Source organism: Rhynchophorus ferrugineus, unplaced genomic scaffold (genome assembly GCF_030347505.1).
Source record: "Rhynchophorus ferrugineus isolate W39M unplaced genomic scaffold, kcgeb_rfMv2 rfM10, whole genome shotgun sequence".
Lineage (NCBI taxonomy): Eukaryota > Metazoa > Arthropoda > Insecta > Coleoptera > Curculionidae > Rhynchophorus > Rhynchophorus ferrugineus.
This window is the reverse complement of record NW_027472589.1, coordinates 18,601,432-18,620,878: the sequence shown is the minus strand read 5'-3', so window position 1 is coordinate 18,620,878 and position 19,447 is coordinate 18,601,432. Positions and strand designations below refer to the sequence as shown.

Sequence of the window (19,447 nt, the reverse complement as noted above, 5' to 3'; positions counted from 1 at the left end):
AAAATAGGCAATGATGACAGTGACAAATAATCATAGAAATATTGATTTGTAATAATAATATATTAAAAATATTTAAAAAAACAATTTATTTTTAAATTACAAGTATTATTATTAAGGTTTTAGGAGAAATAAATGCCATATTAAGTATAAACAGAAATTAAAAGCATTAGGAAACATTGACGTCACTTAACGTTTCCGAACTATTATTTCCGCATTCCAATGTTTAAACTTTTTAGCACGCTTCGATTTTATTTGGATTACTTATCTTATATTTTATCGTTGGTTAGGTCCACGCAAAAAATTCGGTTTTGTAGTTGTCATCGATCTGACAACTATTCCTGAATGCTTGGTTTGGCCGCGTTTAGTTTTACTGGAATTTACGTACTTGTGATGCATATTACACATATTTTAGACCTATAAATTCTTTATCATATAATCATTAACCGTGCCAAATTGCATGCCTTCATATACCGCCATTTTCTTCAAAATGGAGGAAGGTTTCATCGAGCCGATTATATAAATACTTCATAAAAAATACATTTTTGAATAAAAAGATGTTTGTTTATTTCCAGGGGATATTGACACAAAGAAACGTTCCAAGTTTGATTTCGATTTCGGAAGCACGTTCCCGCGCTTCAGGAAGAAGAAGCCTCCCCAGGGAGACGATTCCGTGTTCGCCACCATGCCAAGAGCGAAGAAACCGTCGAAATCGACGGATGAATCCGTCGACACCGTCCGGATTCCTTTGCACTCCGAAGAGTCGGAGGAAAGATGGGATTCCGATATTGGTAAGGGTAATTATACAATGAGTGCGACCTAGGTTTAACTTTACTGGGTATGCGTAGAGAATGTGCCGCCTAGGACTGGATACGAAGATAGAGAAACGTCACTGGACATCGAACGTTTGAATCAACAGCGTTCGGACAAAGATATGGGTCTAGAGGAGGACTACGAGAGAGAGAATCAAGAAATCAATAGGGCCGAGTTCCTCAACCGTTGGCAGCATGGTAACTTTTCCAACGCAGCACCAGGCAATAATGAAGATGAGCGAATAGTGGAGCAATTGGTGGAGGAACGATTTAAAAAAGTCGGTGCAAGGTAATTATGAAAATATAGTTCTAAAACATCGCAAATATTCTTTTAAACATTCTAGGAAATTTTAAGAACTTGCTAACCCCTCTAATACTTAATTAACTGAATTAACTTAACGGTTATTTTATTACACTGTGTGTAATAGTAAAAGTGCTTCGTGCGCGAACAACTTTTGTTGGATTTGGTTCATCTTAGAACACCCATACAGTCGACTGCTACTTACTTTCGGGCTCATACGAATATATTCATGATTCGTCACCGGTCACGATTTTATAAACGTCTTTCGAAGCATCGCGATTGAATTTCTTAAGCATTTATTTGCACCAATCGATACGAGTCTTTTTTTGAGCGGTTGTCATATTATGTGGGATCCAACGCGAACATAAATTTCGCGACATGACAATGACATGACGATCTTAATCATTTCGCACACAGCATCGATTTTTTCTGGTACAACCGCCGATTTTAGACGACCTTTACGAAATTCGTCGGACAGCGAACTACGACCACGATTAAATTTACTAAATCAGCGATACACGGTGTTTTTTGATGGAGCTTCTTTGCCAAAAGACAAATTTAGTTGATTTATGCACCCTTGTTGCGATAATCCACGTCGAAAATCGTAAAAAAAATCATCGAACGAAAATGTTCACAATTGAGTTCCATTTTCCCTAGACGAAACTTTCAACTAAATATAAAATAAACATATAGCGTCCGTGTGACAAAATGTTCTGAGTACGTATGTCGTCAAAAATGTCAAAGTTTACAGTGGAACCGTCATCATATGGATTCACATGACAACAGTGTTGCTGATTTCCTGAATATAAATAGTGACCATGAGAAACGTAATCGTAATGGTCTTTTATACCCTGAAGCTACAAGGTACAAACCGTCGAAGACATTCTTTTCAGGACGTATTTACGGTGGCCTAAAGAGTTATAGTGGTTGCTACACATGCAATCATGTACTTTTAGAGACTTCCGATTCTAAATCTTTAAATTTTTATTCAGGTACAATCAGAATCGCGAAGAAGAACCAACCTATATAGATGAAGATGCGGAAGGCGACTACAACTACGATGAACGAGCTGGTAGGGAGATAATCACGGACCTGGACAACCTGGAGGACGACGACCTAGGTCAAAGCAAGGACGAATACTCCAGCGAAGGAAGCGTGAACCTACAGAAGAAAGGTCGTTTAGGTACTTGACGAAACATTAACAGCACGAGAAAGACATCCCGTTGCGTCTTTTTCTATATTTCAGGTAAACTAGACATCAATTCCGACGAATTCTTCGTGGTCCACGAGATTCAGGAGGGTTTCCAAGTACCCCCCAACGCGCTGTCTCAAATGAACGAGTATGATCCGATCGGATCCAACAGGAGTTTGCCGCAGCAGATCACGGAGAAAAGAACCCCGATCAAGAAACCGAAACGGAAGAAGACGCCCCACGTGTCGCAGGAGGAGATTCCCGGCGACGAGGAGTCCGTCGAGGGGCTGATGCCGCCGGCCAGGCCGAGAAGACGAAGCAAAAAGACCAAGAAACGACCCAATCGCGATGAAATCGTGCCTTACCAAGAGACCATTTCGTTGGAAGATGAAGTAAATGGTCAAAGGTGAGATGCTTGTTTAATTCGTAAATTTTGAATTCCACGTATTATTATTTTGTTAATACTATTAAAAATTTGACGGGTTTGAAGCATTTTTGGGATTTTTAGTTTTCGTTAAAAGTTTTACTTCAAATTATTTTTTTAAAATATATTTTAATAAGTCTTTTTTTACCAACGAGGGTTTATCTGGACTGGACCTACAGTTTAACGTGGGCTCCGAACAACAGTCCTCAGAATTAAGCCTACCGATTGGCGAGTGATCAACTTAGAAATCATCCCAGAAGATATCCGGTCTTACCTAGCCTGGTTGACCAGCCCAGCGTGATTGGGATCATTTTCCTTGTCGTATTTTGCTGTCTTAACTAGGACAATCAGTAATATTAAACAATCAGAAACATAACTTTACGATCATTCCGTAGCAGCATTCGAATTCGACTGTCCTGTAGCCTTTACCACAGCGCCAACCAAGCCGGCTTACTTGAACATTGATTCCTATATTATCCTTTTGCCAATACTGTGGCAACTTTATTAGCTTTGAAGCATTTTTGGAATTTTTTGAGCATACAGTAAATAGAATTTCATTTTCGTGTAATTTATTTCAATTAATAGCCTGCGCGAACAAGCATGCTCTGCGCAAGCGCATATATTTTTTTTTGAAAATTCTAGACTGAGAGCTTAAAGACTAGCAAAGAAAGTAACGTGAAAAGTTGTCATGTTGTTGTTGTAATGTGAAAACTGATTATTTTTTATGAAATACTTTAGGTTAAAGACTAATTAAAATGCATATTTTAATGATTGAAATTGTTACAATTGTATTTACGAAGTAAATAAGAACTGGGAAACATTTGGAAATAATAAGTTATATTCTATTAGAAAACTTTATTGCAAAATTTAAATAAAATTCCGAGTGAAAAACGTTATATTCATATCTTATAGAGATCTTATTGAAATATTTTTACAGAAAGTCCATAAACCATTTTAGGGTAAATGATGTGGCTCGGTGAATGGAAGTAAAACGAAATGAAACAGTGGGGTTTACATTATGTGACCGTTATTTATCGACAATATAAAAAAATGTGAAAAATGCAAATGATAAAATGGATGGCAGCGGTGTTACCTGGTGACGAGGCTTGGGCAGTCGATGGTAGCACGTCTGAACCAAACTAGGGTTGAGCACTGAATGACCGAAATACCCTTCAATAACATCCCAGATAAACGTCTCGGGGTTGCCGCCAGCTATTCGTTGTCGGGTTCTAGTTGGCGCTGCTGGCACCCCGCCCGTGTTCAACATCAATTATATTTCTGGGTATTTTGTAGACCGTTATTCCACGATGTAAAATTCGACATGCCTCAAGGTCGCTACAATACTCCCCTGCCAGAATTTTACATAAAATTACTCCAAGCAACAAAAATATAAAAATGTATGAATATCAAATACAAATATATATATATATATATACCAAACAAAATGTGCTGTGTGAAAAGGGCTTTGAAAAATATGGTAAATCGAAACGGTTGTAGTTGGTACGGTCGCGATCCGGTACGGCTGTTGATATCTTCCGGCCCTACAGATACCGTTGCTTTGGCACTTGAATGTGGTCCATCGACGACGTTGAGAACAAGCTATTTTTCGGACAGGGCTCCCGTAATCGACGCTGTGGGAGGATCGATTGTTCGACGACGTGGTAGCTTATTTTCTTCGACGACGAGACGTTAGCAATTCTGGTACCTCGGCGAAGACATGACGAGTCTACGGTGACTGCAATCGGTACCTAGCTTCTGGAGCTGCTGTGTGACTAATCCGTAGTCACATACGTTACAGTAATTCAGAAAATACAAATAATGACGGTATCCGACCGAAGCTGCCCAAAGCCTTTCAAATCAAAATGTCTGCTATTATGACGGAGACGGCGAGCGAAGGAAGACATTATGATTTAAACATAGCGCCGAAAGAAATGTTTAGCCGAGACGCCGATGATTAAATGAATAGGAATAAAATGAAAAGGAATATTGAAGGTAAAATCGAAAACGAATCAAATTAAAAATATTTAAAATTTTGAAACAGAAAATATAACGGGCACGTAAAATAGACCATGTTCTACGTACCCTCCATTCACGAGTCCAAACCTAATTTTGCCAAAGATCACGTCGGGGTCATCACTTTAGGGTAAATGATGTGGCTCGGTAAATGGAGGTAAAACGCAATGAAACAGTGGTGTTTACATTATGTGGCCGTTATATATTGGCAATATAAAAAAAATGTGAAAAATGCAAATGATAAAATGGATGGCAGCGGTGTTACCTGGAGACGAGGCTTGGGCAGTCGATGGTGGCACGTCTAAACCAAACGAGGGTTGAGCACTGAATGACCGAAATACCCTTCAATAACATCCCAGATAAACGTCTCGGGGTTGCCGCCAGCTATTCGTTGTCGGGTTCTAGTTGGCGCTGCTGGCACCCCGCCCGTGTTCAACATCTGGGATTATATTTCTGGGTATTTTGTAGACCGTTATTCCACGATGTAAAATTGGACATGCCTCAAGGTCGCTACACTATATTTAGGCAAATACTTGATATTATCTAATATTATTTATAAAAGTCCAGAAACCATATTTGTGTATATCATTTATTTATTTAAAAGCAAAATCTTCAGCTTACAGATCATCGTACTTTTCACTTGAGATTTTCCAGCCAATACATCATTATTTTTACTAAACGTTAATTTATTGTCATATGCTCTATTATACAGATGTATTCCTTTTTCCTTCTTCGTTTAGAGTAGTAGTCATTAGATCATTAGGATGTCATTGGTGATTGATGTTATATGTTTTGTTTTTTCTGTTCAGGTCAGGTTGTTTTACTCTTAGTAAATTTGATCTTTTCAAAGTATCGCCCTCCTCTATTCTTGCATCTTGCAAAATCCAATAAAATATTTTTTATTCTAATTTAACTTTCTTCAACTTTCCCTCGACAAATTTTAGTAGCACTTCATATATAAAAGAAAAATTTAAATATTACTAAAATATATCATGATTATAGTGAATGTATAATTTTTATTAGTTACTGCAGTTTTTGCTACTATTTTTGATAGATAGAGAAACTTCAGTAACGACTGATCAACTGAACTGATTAGCTTTTGGTGGATGTATTTTAGATTTACTAATCTAGAACAAACTGTGTATAGTAATAAGTAATATAGTAATATAATATTATATATATATATATATATATATATATATATATATATATATATATATATATATATATATATATATATATATATACTAGCGACCCGCCCCGGCTTCGCACGGGTGCAATGCTGATACTAAATTAAATACACTACAGAAAAAATATGAACGTTGTATATAAAAACATAGCGGCCCGCTCCGACTTTGCACGGGCATAAAATATATATGCCTATGTCACTCAATGAAAACATGATTAAAATCGATCCAGTATTTTTGGTTCATTCATTACTGCCCTTGGCCTGCACGCATTAAATTTGGAGTAAAACAATTCCTCTTCCCCTATACTTACTATGAAGATTTCCTGCTATCTTTGGAATATCTAAATTCATACAATTTTTATTACATTACACATTTTTAAACGCAAATTTTAAATTTGTAATATCTCCGAAAATATTTGTTTAATTTACATGCTGTAAGGAACCATATTGATCTATATTAATTGCACACTGTATTTAAGGTACTTAATTCGATAAGGATTAATGCCGTATTGCTTAAAATAGCTTCGTAAATAAGCCATTTTCTCACGTAAAAAGTAAACAATAAAAATGGTTAATGTGGGTTATCCCTAAAAGATAAACATATACCATCGCGGACTTTTTTGTAGACCTTTTTATGGTGTACAATACTGTAGTACATTAATTTGATCTAACTCGTAGGGTTAGGCAGCGTTTTTGCTAATTGCTAAATAAGCCTAAAAAAATAGGTTAATTTACGACATCACGTTAGAAACCTCTAAAATTAGCAATGTTGCCTTAGTATATTATGCATGTATTATACATATAAACCTTCCTCTTGAATCACTCTATCTATTGAAAAAAACCGCATCAAAATCCGTTGCGTAGTTTTAAAGATTTAAGCGCACATAAGGATATAAGGACAGAAAAGGCGACTTTTGTTTTATACTATAATAGTGATATATATATATATATATATATATATATATATATATATATATATATATATATATATATACTGTAATATGTAATATATATACTGTACCCTTTGGAATGGTTTTATTTGAATAAAAATAATAATATTGTTCATCTTACGTTTATGTATGTTTCTGTTTCTTATGTTTTTAAATCTACAGCTATTGAGGTGAAATGTGGGCATATGTTGACTTCTATTTAATGACCTTTAATGAACACTTTTTATTATAAATTTAGCCTTTAATATTTCAAAATTATAAACTATAAACAAAATTAATACTAGCCGGCTTGGTGGCGCAGTGGTAAAGGCGATGGGACGGTCCTCCTACTGTTGCGATAGTAGCAATCGTTTTCCACTTTACGACATTCGTTTGTCTGTCGTAAAAGAGTTACTAAAGGCTCCGTACAAATCCACTTCCAGAGCGGTTATCAGCGAACATGTTTTGGAAATATGAGAGGAGAAGAAATCAGTAAACCTAATGAGGAAGCAATGTAAACATTGTTATTTACAAAAAAAATAAAATACACTATGTATGCAGTGTATGTCCTGGATATCCTGGGTACTATTTAGACTGCGCAAAAATTATCATGAGTGACCTCTTATGATTTATCTGAATAGGGTTTTTATTTGTTTTGTGAATTTTAGTGAAAATTTGTATTAGCTTATGGTCGTTCATTTATTTCTATTGACTTCTCAATTTAATTGAATCAATGTTTTGTATGTTTGTAGTAACATTTACTTAGTTATTTTTTCTCGTTTTTCTGTTGAATATTTTTTTATTATATATTAATGTTGATTCATTCCCAATATATATATATATATATATATATTATATTATTATATTGTATTATTATATTTTGTTATGGTATGTCAAATCATATCTTCTAATTAACAATGTATTTTCCTAATCTGTCCATATTATTTCGCCACGTAATCAGAAAAAGCGTGGTTGGCTTCTAGGGTAAGGTTTAAATCATTTTTGGAATTCTTCTATTTTGATATTTAGAAGTAAGTATCGATTATCTAGTGTCCGTTAAATATCTTTATCTGAAAATTGATTCGTTTATTACTATTTTGCAATATTATGGCAACTTCGTCGGATTTAAACCAATTTTCTTGTTGATTTATGGAAGTTGCAAATACAGAAATAATTATTGACATCACTGGATCACACCGTACATTGTGTCGTACACGCTGTTGTTGTGTTTGATGTGCAAAAACTTTTTGCTTTATAAGCCTATCCACTTCACTTCTAGTCACTTCACAACACAATTATGCCATATCAACACGACTATTATAATTGTTTGTCTCTCGCTGGTCATCGATATGGTGATGTACCGAGGAACTGCAGGAGCTTGTCGCGCATTCATAATAGTTCACAGAAAACTCTATTTTTTAACTAGCAAGCAATGGAATTCTTAGTCAATTTAAATATATAAATATATAAATATATAAATATATAAATATATAAATATATAAATATATAAATATATAAATATATAAATATATAAATATATAAATATATAAATATATAAATATATAAATATATAAATGTATAAATATATAAATATATAAATATATAAATATATAAATATATAAATATATAAATATATAAATATATAAATATATAAATATATAAATATATAAATATATAAATATATAAATATATAAATATATAAATATATAAATATATAAATATATAAATATATAAATATATAAATATATAAATATATAAATATATAAATATATAAATATATAAATATATAAATATATAAATATATAAATATATAAATATATAAATATATAAATATATAAATATATAAATATATAAATATATAAATATATAAATATATAAATATATAAATATATAAATATATAAATATATAAATATATAAATATATAAATATATAAATATATAAATATATAAATATATAAATATATAAATATATAAATATATAAATATATAAATATATAAATATATAAATATATAAATATATAAATATAAATTATATATAGTATTAATTAGTAGCCATTTTTCCTACTTTTGGAGCATCGTATCTAAACACCTAGTTTTTCATCAATTGTCAAGTTTGAGGCTGGAATTCGAGTCATAAGTCCTTCAATTCATGCCTTCGAACTTTTTTGGCCTTGCACTCCAGTGTTACTTTGTCACTGACTGAATGGATACTGCTGATTGAAGTACATACACGGATCTAATATAACTTCCAAAAACATATCCAGTGGAGTATCAATTACTCTGTATAAAATACATTCAAAGATGAGCTATTTTATACAATCTTTTATAACACATGGAATTAAAACATTTGTTCCTTTGGTTTCTTGTCTGCTTTTTGTCGCTGCACAGAATACAATGGAACCTAAGTTAGTTTTTGTCAAATCAAGTTTGCAAGATAAATCTTTGAAAAGCTCCATTTACCTTACTCCTTCTCTAAAAACACATTGTATATAAAATGAGTTTTTGTAATTCTTCTTCAAGCCATTTCGAGCATAATTAATATTAATCACATATCATCATATATTAAAAGACGCTTTTTTTTGGCTTCTCAGGTTAAAGTTCCCTAGAGAAAGCTTAGGAATCTTGGGCGACGACGAGGGCGATTTCGAGGATTATGAAGATGATTTCCGCAATTCCTCCTCGTTCAGGAACATGGACAACATCAAGGAAGAACCTATTATTCCACCCAGGAAGCACAAGAGCCTCAAGAGTCTCACTGTCTCGGAGAACGACTCTATTATGGCGGATACTCGACCTGTAAATATTTCTCAATTTTATTGATATAACCAGATGTTCTTTGATATGTATTTTTTCAAGGTCAACATTGAAGACTACATAATTCCGGCGGATGAACCTCCCAGAAGGCCGAATAGGTCTCGCTCGCACACCAGTAGCCTGTCCAGAGTTTCGTTACCGCCCAGTCAGCGCGATGTCGATAGTTTAATAGCGGACGAGGCTTATCTTGCTGATAACCAGCAGGTACCCAGCTACTTGATGGAGACACCGTATCAGAAAACCCAGGAGCCTGCGAAAGAGGAAGTTCCCTCCTACTTAGACGAGGCCGATCAACCCCTTCAACCGTGCGCCGAAGAGCCCTGCGTCCAGGATATCCGGGACTATATGGGTTACGCTATAGTGGACAAGAACAAGCCGCTCATGGAACCACCCCTTCCCCCGCCCAGGACGCTGCCTAGGAGACGGAAACGTCAGACGGAAGATAGATTTGCCACAATGCCGGTTCACTCGACCCCATCCGCAACTCCAACAAAACCTTTGAGGAATTACAGCACCATTATTCCAACAAGCAGAACCGAGAAGGAGAATTTCTATGAGAACGATGGAGATAACAAGGAAAATGAGGTAAGAATGAGATTTAGTTGGGAGCTTTGGGTTTTGGAAAGCTAAGGGTGCCACATTCATTATTTTGAAAACAATTGAAACTAGTCTTCTGTATGCGACCACCTCTCTTTCTCTCTCTTTCTTTCAATTCCAAATCACTTCTGATTTCTGCTCCACGTCTTACTTTATAACTTCTTCCTTGTTTCCTCTTTTTATCAATATGTTCTTTCTGCTTCTTGCTTCTCCTGTGTATTGTTACATTTTCTTATAATCAAAATTAAATCATTTTCTTTCCGTTGTAATTTCTCACGACTTCTTCGTGTTTTTCGTATTATAATTGTTTTATATAGTATTTCCAAAGTCACAACGTGGGAATGTTGCCGTTTTAACTTATATTATCTGCATATATTATCGAAGGACTTAAACTATAGTTAATTATAGAGCCACAATATTACAAAGATTAAAACGGAATAAATAGTTAGTGACGATAGCCTTCAAACCGTCAAAGTGATACCAACTGTACGTTCCTTCAGGTATAACAGGTATTTAAATATGTTTGAGGGCTCGTGAAGACTTATATAAAGATTGTACGAAAACTGTGTAAACTTGTGGCAATTAGACGGATACATTGTATTTTATCTCCCATTGCTCCACCATTGGGTACCTTTTACCGAGAAAGTAGACTGTCTTAACTGTCTTTCTCGTAACATGATTATTAATTATTTATAGGGAAGAAAAGACCGAGGTGCACCAAAAGTCATTGCCGTTTTTTTTCTGAAAAAAAAAACTACATGGTATTAGCCAGTTGATTTTATAGATTTTGCCGATCTTTCAGCAATTTATGGATGACATCTTAACAAAACTGTCCGTCCTTTGATTAAAACTATTCATCGAGCTATTTTCTAACTTTTTCGGTATTGGCGAAGTGTCGCTCTGCAAGCGCGTCCTTTTTGATGCGAAAAGTTGATAGTCGGGTTGGGCAATTTCCCACGTCTTCTGCTTGTTTTACGATAATTGCATTTTATAATTCTTCCAAAATAAAGGTGAACTCACTTCTTCGAAAACTATGATGTCACTGCGTTGCCATTGTTGTTGTTAGGATATCACAATGTTGCCGCATTAACTTAAATTCTAAATATCTAATCTAAATAATGTTATCAAATATCAATGTATATATATATCCTTATACATTTTAACTAAACCTTCATGTATATTCTGAACAATAACACACATGCTCATAAAATTATCACACACTATAATACAATTTGCTAGTTAGTAGTATAAGTATATACTGACCTTTAGTTGTTTCCTCTTTCATCACTCTATCTTGATTATTGTTAGCATTGAATCATAAACCAACATTCATAAAATTTTATTCAATCACAGTCACTTTCAGAAAAACTAATCAAGTGAATAACTAAACTGTTTATTTCCAATCTATCTAATATCAATATATCTAACTTGCTCCCGATTGTACCATTTGTCAATTTCTTCTTCATTCGTGTCTGATCGAGCTCATCCAAACCAAAGGTGTTATTTTCGATAATGCCTCTTTCCATAAATCCAGACAATTCTGGTTTGAATATCCTCCTCAATCCTGAATGCCTGTTGTAATAATTCTTTGCAATGCTCCATATCAACTTAATTGGATTAAATATGCAGCGACAAGGGGGAAGGCGTAATACCCTCTGGCCATAACGTTCAGCAATCTGATTTAACTTGTATCTTTTCTCAAGCTTATTTCTAAAAAAGTAAATTGCATAAAATACAATTAAACATTTCATTTAAATTTACCAATTAACAATTTGAAATAGTTCATTCTTTAATATGGTTTCTTCAAAACTTATTTGACACCCTTGGACTTAGAGAAAAACACTAATTCTGAACCAGGAATTAAACCATTCCTATTTTCAGCAAGAAGAACTATATGTCAGCAATGAATTATTAATAAATGTTATGACTAACAAAAACTAATCGATAGTTATTCAAAAGTTTATCTTCTTCCTTTCCACACTAACAATTGAAATATTCTCTAAAATAATTGTATTAAATTATGTTTCGATTGAAAAAACTACTTATTGTTTTTATACATTTCATATATTTAATCTCTGATACAGCTAACATAACAGCTAACCATATGTATATAGTCTATACAAAGTTTTTTGTAAATACGTCATCAAGATGTTTAATGTATTGCCTACCGAAATTTGTAAATTCGCTTTAGAATCAGACAATATTTTCCTTCTCATTTTCTTCTAGTTAGAAAGAGTTAATACTGTCTCTATAGAGAAGAGGTTATAATTCTAACCTGTAAACTATTGTGGCTGTATAATTAATTGTAGTTTTTAGATGTACTATAATGTTAAAACAAATTATATTTGATAACATTTTTGTTCAATTATTTTATTTAGATTAGAATTTTGTTGTAAGTCAAAGCTAAACTGAACTAAAACTCAGAGTTGATGCGGGAATATTGCGACGTTTTGACTTCACAAATTATGTACGAGGACGTATGTACAAAATAACTTTGAATATACTATATTTTATCGAAGGACTTAGACTGCAGTTAATTATAAATCCACAATAGTTTGTAGGTTAGTGTTGTTTTATTTGCCATGTATGAAGTAAAATTCCAAGCACTCTGTTTTATATAGTGGCATCCCTGGAAGCATAATCTACCTAATAACTAATTTTATATCAAAATAATGTATTTTGTTTTCATCGGGGAGTATATTTTTTTAGGTTTACTTTTTATTTCCTTCATTGGTGTGTTATGTGTCATTTTCACATGATTATATTTTCCCTATTTTATTCTGTTACCACCTGCGTAGGGTTTCCATATAAAATTCTACCGATATACTTTATATCTTCTAATTTAGTCGTACATTCCCTTGATGCGTCTATCATATCATCTGTATAATGTCGACACTCTCCTCATCCATTTGAACTACGTGCTCATGTATATTCTAAAAAAATTATACAAATCTCTGCGTACAAATCTTGCATCCAAAAGCACTCGCCAAACACTTAAATGTGCGAGATGACAGTGCAGTGCGTGGGTTCAAACGTAAACTACCATACGAACTGCTTAATAGACACATATAATGAAATTTAATATTCTCTAGAATAAGCTAGAATAGGTTTTAGAATAACTTAGGATAGGCTTTAAAATAAGGTAGAATAGTATCTAGAATAAGATTTAGATTATAAGTTGTACAGCTTACTTAAGTACTGAAGTGATCTACTGTATAACTATTAGTGATCATTTTGATCACTTACCGAAGTGATCTACTACATGTCAGGATAGTTATATACACGGCAATTATATAATAGTACTTATTGCCCACGGGCAGATTATTGACTTTCTAGGAGATTAATTAAAAAAATCTTGCAGTCGTTGTCACGTCAGAGTCAATATTCAAGTAAATTACTAAAAAAAAGTAAATTAAATTGCCAATTTCTAATATACCAAAGATTTATTCACATTTTTGACCTTGAAGTCGCCGATAATTTATAATTTCCTTCAGCTTCATCGATTATCTGTAACAAATGCTCTTAAAACTTTTCTTTGTAAACACAAGCTTCATCTTGACCAGCGCGTTTGATAATTATGCTTTTTGTTGTACTTTTTCTTATGCTTTAATATACTTTTTGAATATATCGCTATCCATTGTTCTAGAGGCTTCTTCCCTCCTCATCTTAGCGGATTTACTTTCGTTTATTCGATTATTTATTTTCTCATTCTATTATTAATTCCGTTACTTCAGTTTCTCACTCTCCATGTCCCAGGATATTAATTATTATTTTGAACATCTTTCTGCTCTCTTCTTCTCGTCTCTTACAAAAAAAAACACGAACAGATTTTAAATTACTGCAATATTTCAAAGCTAGATGCAATAGAACTCACAAAACAGAAGAATATCAGACAAAGAACTAGTCTATGATGGTCTAAAGAAAGAAAAACAATGGATAGCAAGACTTTGCAATTTTTAAAAATTTCATTTAAATTTAAGGTGAAAAATAATCAGAGTATCTACAAACAACTAATAAAAAGTGAATTAAGTAATAGGCAATAATAAACATGAATAACCTTAACAAAAATCGTGTTTATTCCAGGTTGACATCGCTCAGTATATAGAAATCGACGACGATGTGAATAGGGACTTGATTTCCGGAGAGGTTGTTCAAAAAATGAGACAGAGACCCCTACCGGCACCTCCACGACCTCCTCGTAAACCGAGAATATACCGTAAATCCCTACAGGTAAGTTTTCGATACTTGTAACTATACAATAGGTCAATTTAAAAGTCCCCGGCCTGACACATAGATGGCGCTACTAGAATTAAATCCATATATTTTTTAGTTAGACCTAATCCTCAAAAGACGCGTGTATAAATTTGACAGCTGTCGGATCATTAATTTGTGGATTATAATATTTCGAGTGAAGCAACTTTTCAAAAAAAAATGGGTAAAAAGGAATTTCGCGTGTTGATAAAATATTGCTTTTTGAAGGGAAAAAAATACAGTTCAAGTTCAAGGATTGGTATGCTAAGTTTAGACGTGGTGAAACGAGCACTGAAGTCGGTGAAAGCCAAAAGAGGTTGTTACCGACGAAAACATTTAAAAAATCCACAAAATGATTTTGAATGACCGTATATTGAACTTGAATAAACTAGCAGACACTCTAAAGATATCAAATTGAACGTGTACATCATATCATTCACGAATATTCGTGTATGAGAAAGCTCTGTGCAAAGTGGGTGCCACGCGATCTCACTTTTGACTAAAAACAACGACGAGTTGATGATTCGGAGCAGTGTTTGAAGATGATCAAGCATAATAAATACGAGTTTTTGTGTCGTTATGTGACAATGGATGAAACACGACTCCATCATTTCACTCTGAAGTCCAATCGACAGTCATCCGAGTGAACTACATACGATGAACCCGCTCCAAAGCGTGGGAAAACGCAACAGTCGACTAGCAAGGTTATGACATTTGTATTTTGGGATGTGCATGGAATAATTTTCATTGAATACCTTGAAAAAGGAAGGATCATTAACAGCTATTATTATTTTTTTCGTTATTTATTTCGAAATTTTCGTCGAATGAAGAGGTGATTGTAGAAACTGAGGCCTATTTTGAAGCAAAGGACAAATGGTACTACAAAAATGGTATCGAAAAGTTGGAGGATCGCTAGAGAGAGAGAGAGAGAGAGAGAGAGAGAGAGAATTTTGTTGATTAAAAAAAATAATTTTTCCAAAAAAATTTGTTTTACTATGGTAGGCTGGGAACTTTTCAATTGACCTGTTATATGCATGCGCCAAAATCAAAATCATTTTTCTATATAATGTATCCTAGGATCAACTAGTTACTTAAAAATTTTTTGTTTCTGATTCAGGATATCACCTCGAAAGAAAACATCGTACCCCCTGAAAATAGAACTGACACCTTCAAGCATAGCCAGATGGAAGGAAGTGAGGAACCCGAGTCACCGCGGATCGAGAAGGAGCAGGAGACTCTTTTGCATCAGGAGTCAGCTGTTAAGGAACCCAAATTGATCACACCGTCGGTGTATTCCTACGAAGAAACCATTACGCATGGGTCCTTGGTGGTGGAGCCTCTGGACGGGGCTAAATTGCTGCCGGACTCACAGCTGTCCTCCAAGGAGCGATTGATACCGGTTACCAGAGAGTATTCGGACGAGGAATACTCAGAGATACCGGAAAGTTTTAGAGCTTTGAAGAATCCTGACGAAGTGTCCGTTCACTCGGAATCTCAACAGGTAATAACGATGTAGTGTTGTCATCTGTTTTTATTTTCGAAGTTGTTTAATTTCTATATTGATGGCAATACTGTGCTTGTCATAATCATCATCAATCTATCGTCAGCACTTGAGGGACTTTAGCTAATGCTCATTCCGTCCTCGAGCCTAACTGTTGATTATACAAACAACTTTTTTATTTGAGCTTATTCTCGGACGAAAATCGCGATGTTTATTTACTGATGATGTATCGTGTTTTATGGCGTTTTAAGCTACTCCTTCAGATTCTTGGTGGTGGCTGAGAAGGCTAGTTCAAGAAACCCATTTTCCATATCCGGTTCGTGCAGAATTTCGGGGATAGAGATGCTCTTTCAGCTAGGAATTTCTAAGGCGGAAGGAATATGTGCATTACGGATTCTTAAAAATACTAGGATATTCAACGGTTTAATGCTTTCATGAGATTTTTAACGATAGTCACAATAAGGGGTGTTCTACCAGCTCTAGATTCTTATACCCTTTATCTAGCCCTGCCCCATTATCCGGAATACTCGATAACGGGGAGATTTTTATGTGCGGTGCCTTTCCTACTATGATTCGACCACACATTGGATGCGATGCTATGCTTCATATTGTTACAAGTCATAATTCTTTTCACATGTCACAAATATTATAATGCTATATGTATATTTTTTCAGCTATGTTTTTCTTAAACCTAAAATCAAAGAACTTTCTTAAATATAGATACATTTAATTCCGTCGCAACACTATACTTCACTGCTGTTGATTGACCGCAACAGTTTTGGTTTTGGACGTTATTAGCCTCTATTATTTTGTTGACGTCTTTTTTTCGGAGCTGTTTCTATCCCTTTCATCCAAAAGGTCCAAATTTCCACATGAATGTGTGGAGGAATTCGCTCATTTTTCACTCGACAGAAATCTCCAAACCATTGTAACCACTGATTGCCATATCTTAAATGAATCGTACATTTACGGTACGATTTCACACAGAACATATAGAATTTTCGTTAGAGATCGCATTTGAGAAATTTCGAGCTGGTAGATATCAGACTATAATAGTGTCCGAATCTTGGAAGCATATAGAAGTATCGGCAAGATGGCGTTGGAAATATGCTTCTGCAGCTTGGCCCTGGCGTGACTTTTTCCCTTCTACTAGAAAAGAAACCTGAACGTGGGAAAATAATTATATTTCTTGAGATTAGTTCCATTTACATTCATCCAATGTATTCAAGCCCAGTGTATACACTTAGCTATGTTTTCTATATACATCCATGTTCTGTTATATACACTTTTTATTATATACAAATAATATCTGTGCTTTTTGATATTTTCTTGTAAATTATAATTGGTAGTTTATAAAATTTTCATTGTAGTCGGCAAATAATATTCTATAGTTGGTTGGTAAGATAATTTTTATTTATATCTGCAATTTATTGGTATCATAAAGACTACAAGAATATATACAAAGTAGTTATACTATAATCTTCATTTTCTTTAATATTATTAACAATCATTAATCTTACTGGAGTTTTGGAGTTGTGATACCATTATCTGATTAGGGTTTCTATTAACTACTGCTTGGTTGTAAACACTTCTTCTGCAATCTACTGTTTGGTGAGTTCCAACATGCTTTATATGGAATAGTTATCATCGTCATAGAACTGTTCATTGATCATTGTTTCATTGTGCCTTCTATAATACATTCCTGTATCTGCGTCCTGTGCTTATGGCTGTGATAAAAGACCACACCACTACACTAACCGAGTATTTAACATCGTTTACAAGATAATTGGCGTGGAATTGTTTACAAAGGCGTCATCTTACAAAAGAACTTTTGTCAATCAAAATGGAAGGTTTATTCCTCGGAAAAGCACACCTGTAAATTTAGACATGTAATACTAGAATATCGCCACTGATCAATTGCATTATTATGAAAAGTTATACTTACTCGACTTCATTCTGCAATAGTCATATTTCGATGTCGTCTAGCCCCTAGGAGTCGTTTCTGTTTCATGCTTTCGGTTAGGTGTATTTTTTTTGGAAGGCCGCGGCCCTATTAGATTTTCTTCAACCAATAGCCTCCGCAATGTCTTTTTACGATTTTTGATGCAGATATTTTTTATTTTTCGGTCGGTCCAGCTATGAGGAATCTTTTCTGCCATATTTGCCAACACGATTTGCCTCAAAAGGCATTTTACTATCAATTTGAATTTTAACACGATTGACAACAGACTTTGAAACTACAGCAATAATGGAGTGCAGTAACAACGTCGGCCTCTACATGTCATCTCTCTACATTTTCTTAGAGACGCCTCCAAAGCCTCACCCATCCTGAAAAGTTGAAAATTTGAGGTAATCGCGTCGAACTATTAATACAATATAAATTCGTAGACAAAACATAACAAGAGAATAATTATATGGAACATTACTTTTGCACCTTTTAGATACATAATTAAGTTAAAAGTAAAAAAAAGATATAATATCCATCTATATAAAATTAAGTAACCCTTTACAAGCAACATCATTTACTCAAATATAATAAACTATAAATTAGGAGTATCGTCCCTAATAATTTGGGCACCTACTGTATATTCAGTAGCTTTATCAAAAGGATACCAACAGATTTTTATCCCATTTTTTTCTTCCAACGCTCATTCCAGAGTTCTAATTGAATACTTTTCATGTGCAGGTTCAGGATCTAGAGGTGGAAAGACTTCGAGTGAACGAACTCTTAGCCAACAGAATCGTTGTATCTGATCTGGACGCGTCCTCCATCCTCACCGATGACCTGCACGACAGGTCCGGAACCACCTTGCGCTTGGGGGAGATTGAGCTGTCGCAGAAGCTCCTCGACGAGGTTGTTCGAAAACTGGAGGAGCGGGAGCGTGAGCAAAAAAAAACTTCCCCCCCAGACGTACAGCCCCCTAGTCCGCCGCATCGCACCAACTCCCTCCAGAGGGAACCCAGTCCGGAACCGCCCCAGCCCCCGCCCAGGAGTTGCCAGTCTGAGGAGGTCGGGGCCGACAATATACCGGCCGAGGCCGAGACGCAACCGCAGGTGGCGGAGGAACCCGCCGCGGAAGAACCAGAGGTGGACGAACAGCCTCCCCCGCGACCCCCGGAGCCCGCTGAAGGACTGTACTTTCCGTCGCAACCGCCGGCCAGCTTTTACGCCCTACGCGCCAAGCAGTACGTGGAGGGTTTTGAAGGAGAGAACATTCCAACAGCCCCCAGGCGAAAACGACGACATCAGAGCAGATCCAGGCCGATGTCGAGGTGAGTATATTTAAATTTCTTGTCTTGTTTTAAAAAAATAATTAAAAATGCCAATGTGCCGGTAAGATGAGAGTTAGAAGTATAGTCTATCTAAAGTAGCAGTTAACCTAATTAAGCCATCTTAAGGATACATTAAAAATCATCGTGGCCCTAC

The 19,447-nt window shown here is 34.8% G+C and overlaps 1 protein-coding gene across 3 annotated transcripts in view; it reads left to right on the top strand.

Moving 5' to 3' along the window:
* LOC143203812 (uncharacterized) overlaps positions 1 to 19,447 on the top strand; it is a 77,440-nt gene that overhangs the window by 53,773 nt on the left and 4,220 nt on the right. For all 3 annotated transcript variants that reach the window (XM_076416101.1, XM_076416100.1, XM_076416102.1), the window contains 9 exons: positions 573 to 788; positions 846 to 1,098; positions 2,103 to 2,293; positions 2,357 to 2,708; positions 9,449 to 9,653; positions 9,714 to 10,256; positions 14,352 to 14,498; positions 15,637 to 16,020; positions 18,707 to 19,293. In XM_076416101.1, coding sequence (XP_076272216.1) covers positions 573 to 788; positions 846 to 1,098; positions 2,103 to 2,293; positions 2,357 to 2,708; positions 9,449 to 9,653; positions 9,714 to 10,256; positions 14,352 to 14,498; positions 15,637 to 16,020; positions 18,707 to 19,293 — 2,878 coding nt within the window. The remainder of the gene's footprint in view (positions 1 to 572; positions 789 to 845; positions 1,099 to 2,102; positions 2,294 to 2,356; positions 2,709 to 9,448; positions 9,654 to 9,713; positions 10,257 to 14,351; positions 14,499 to 15,636; positions 16,021 to 18,706; positions 19,294 to 19,447) is intronic.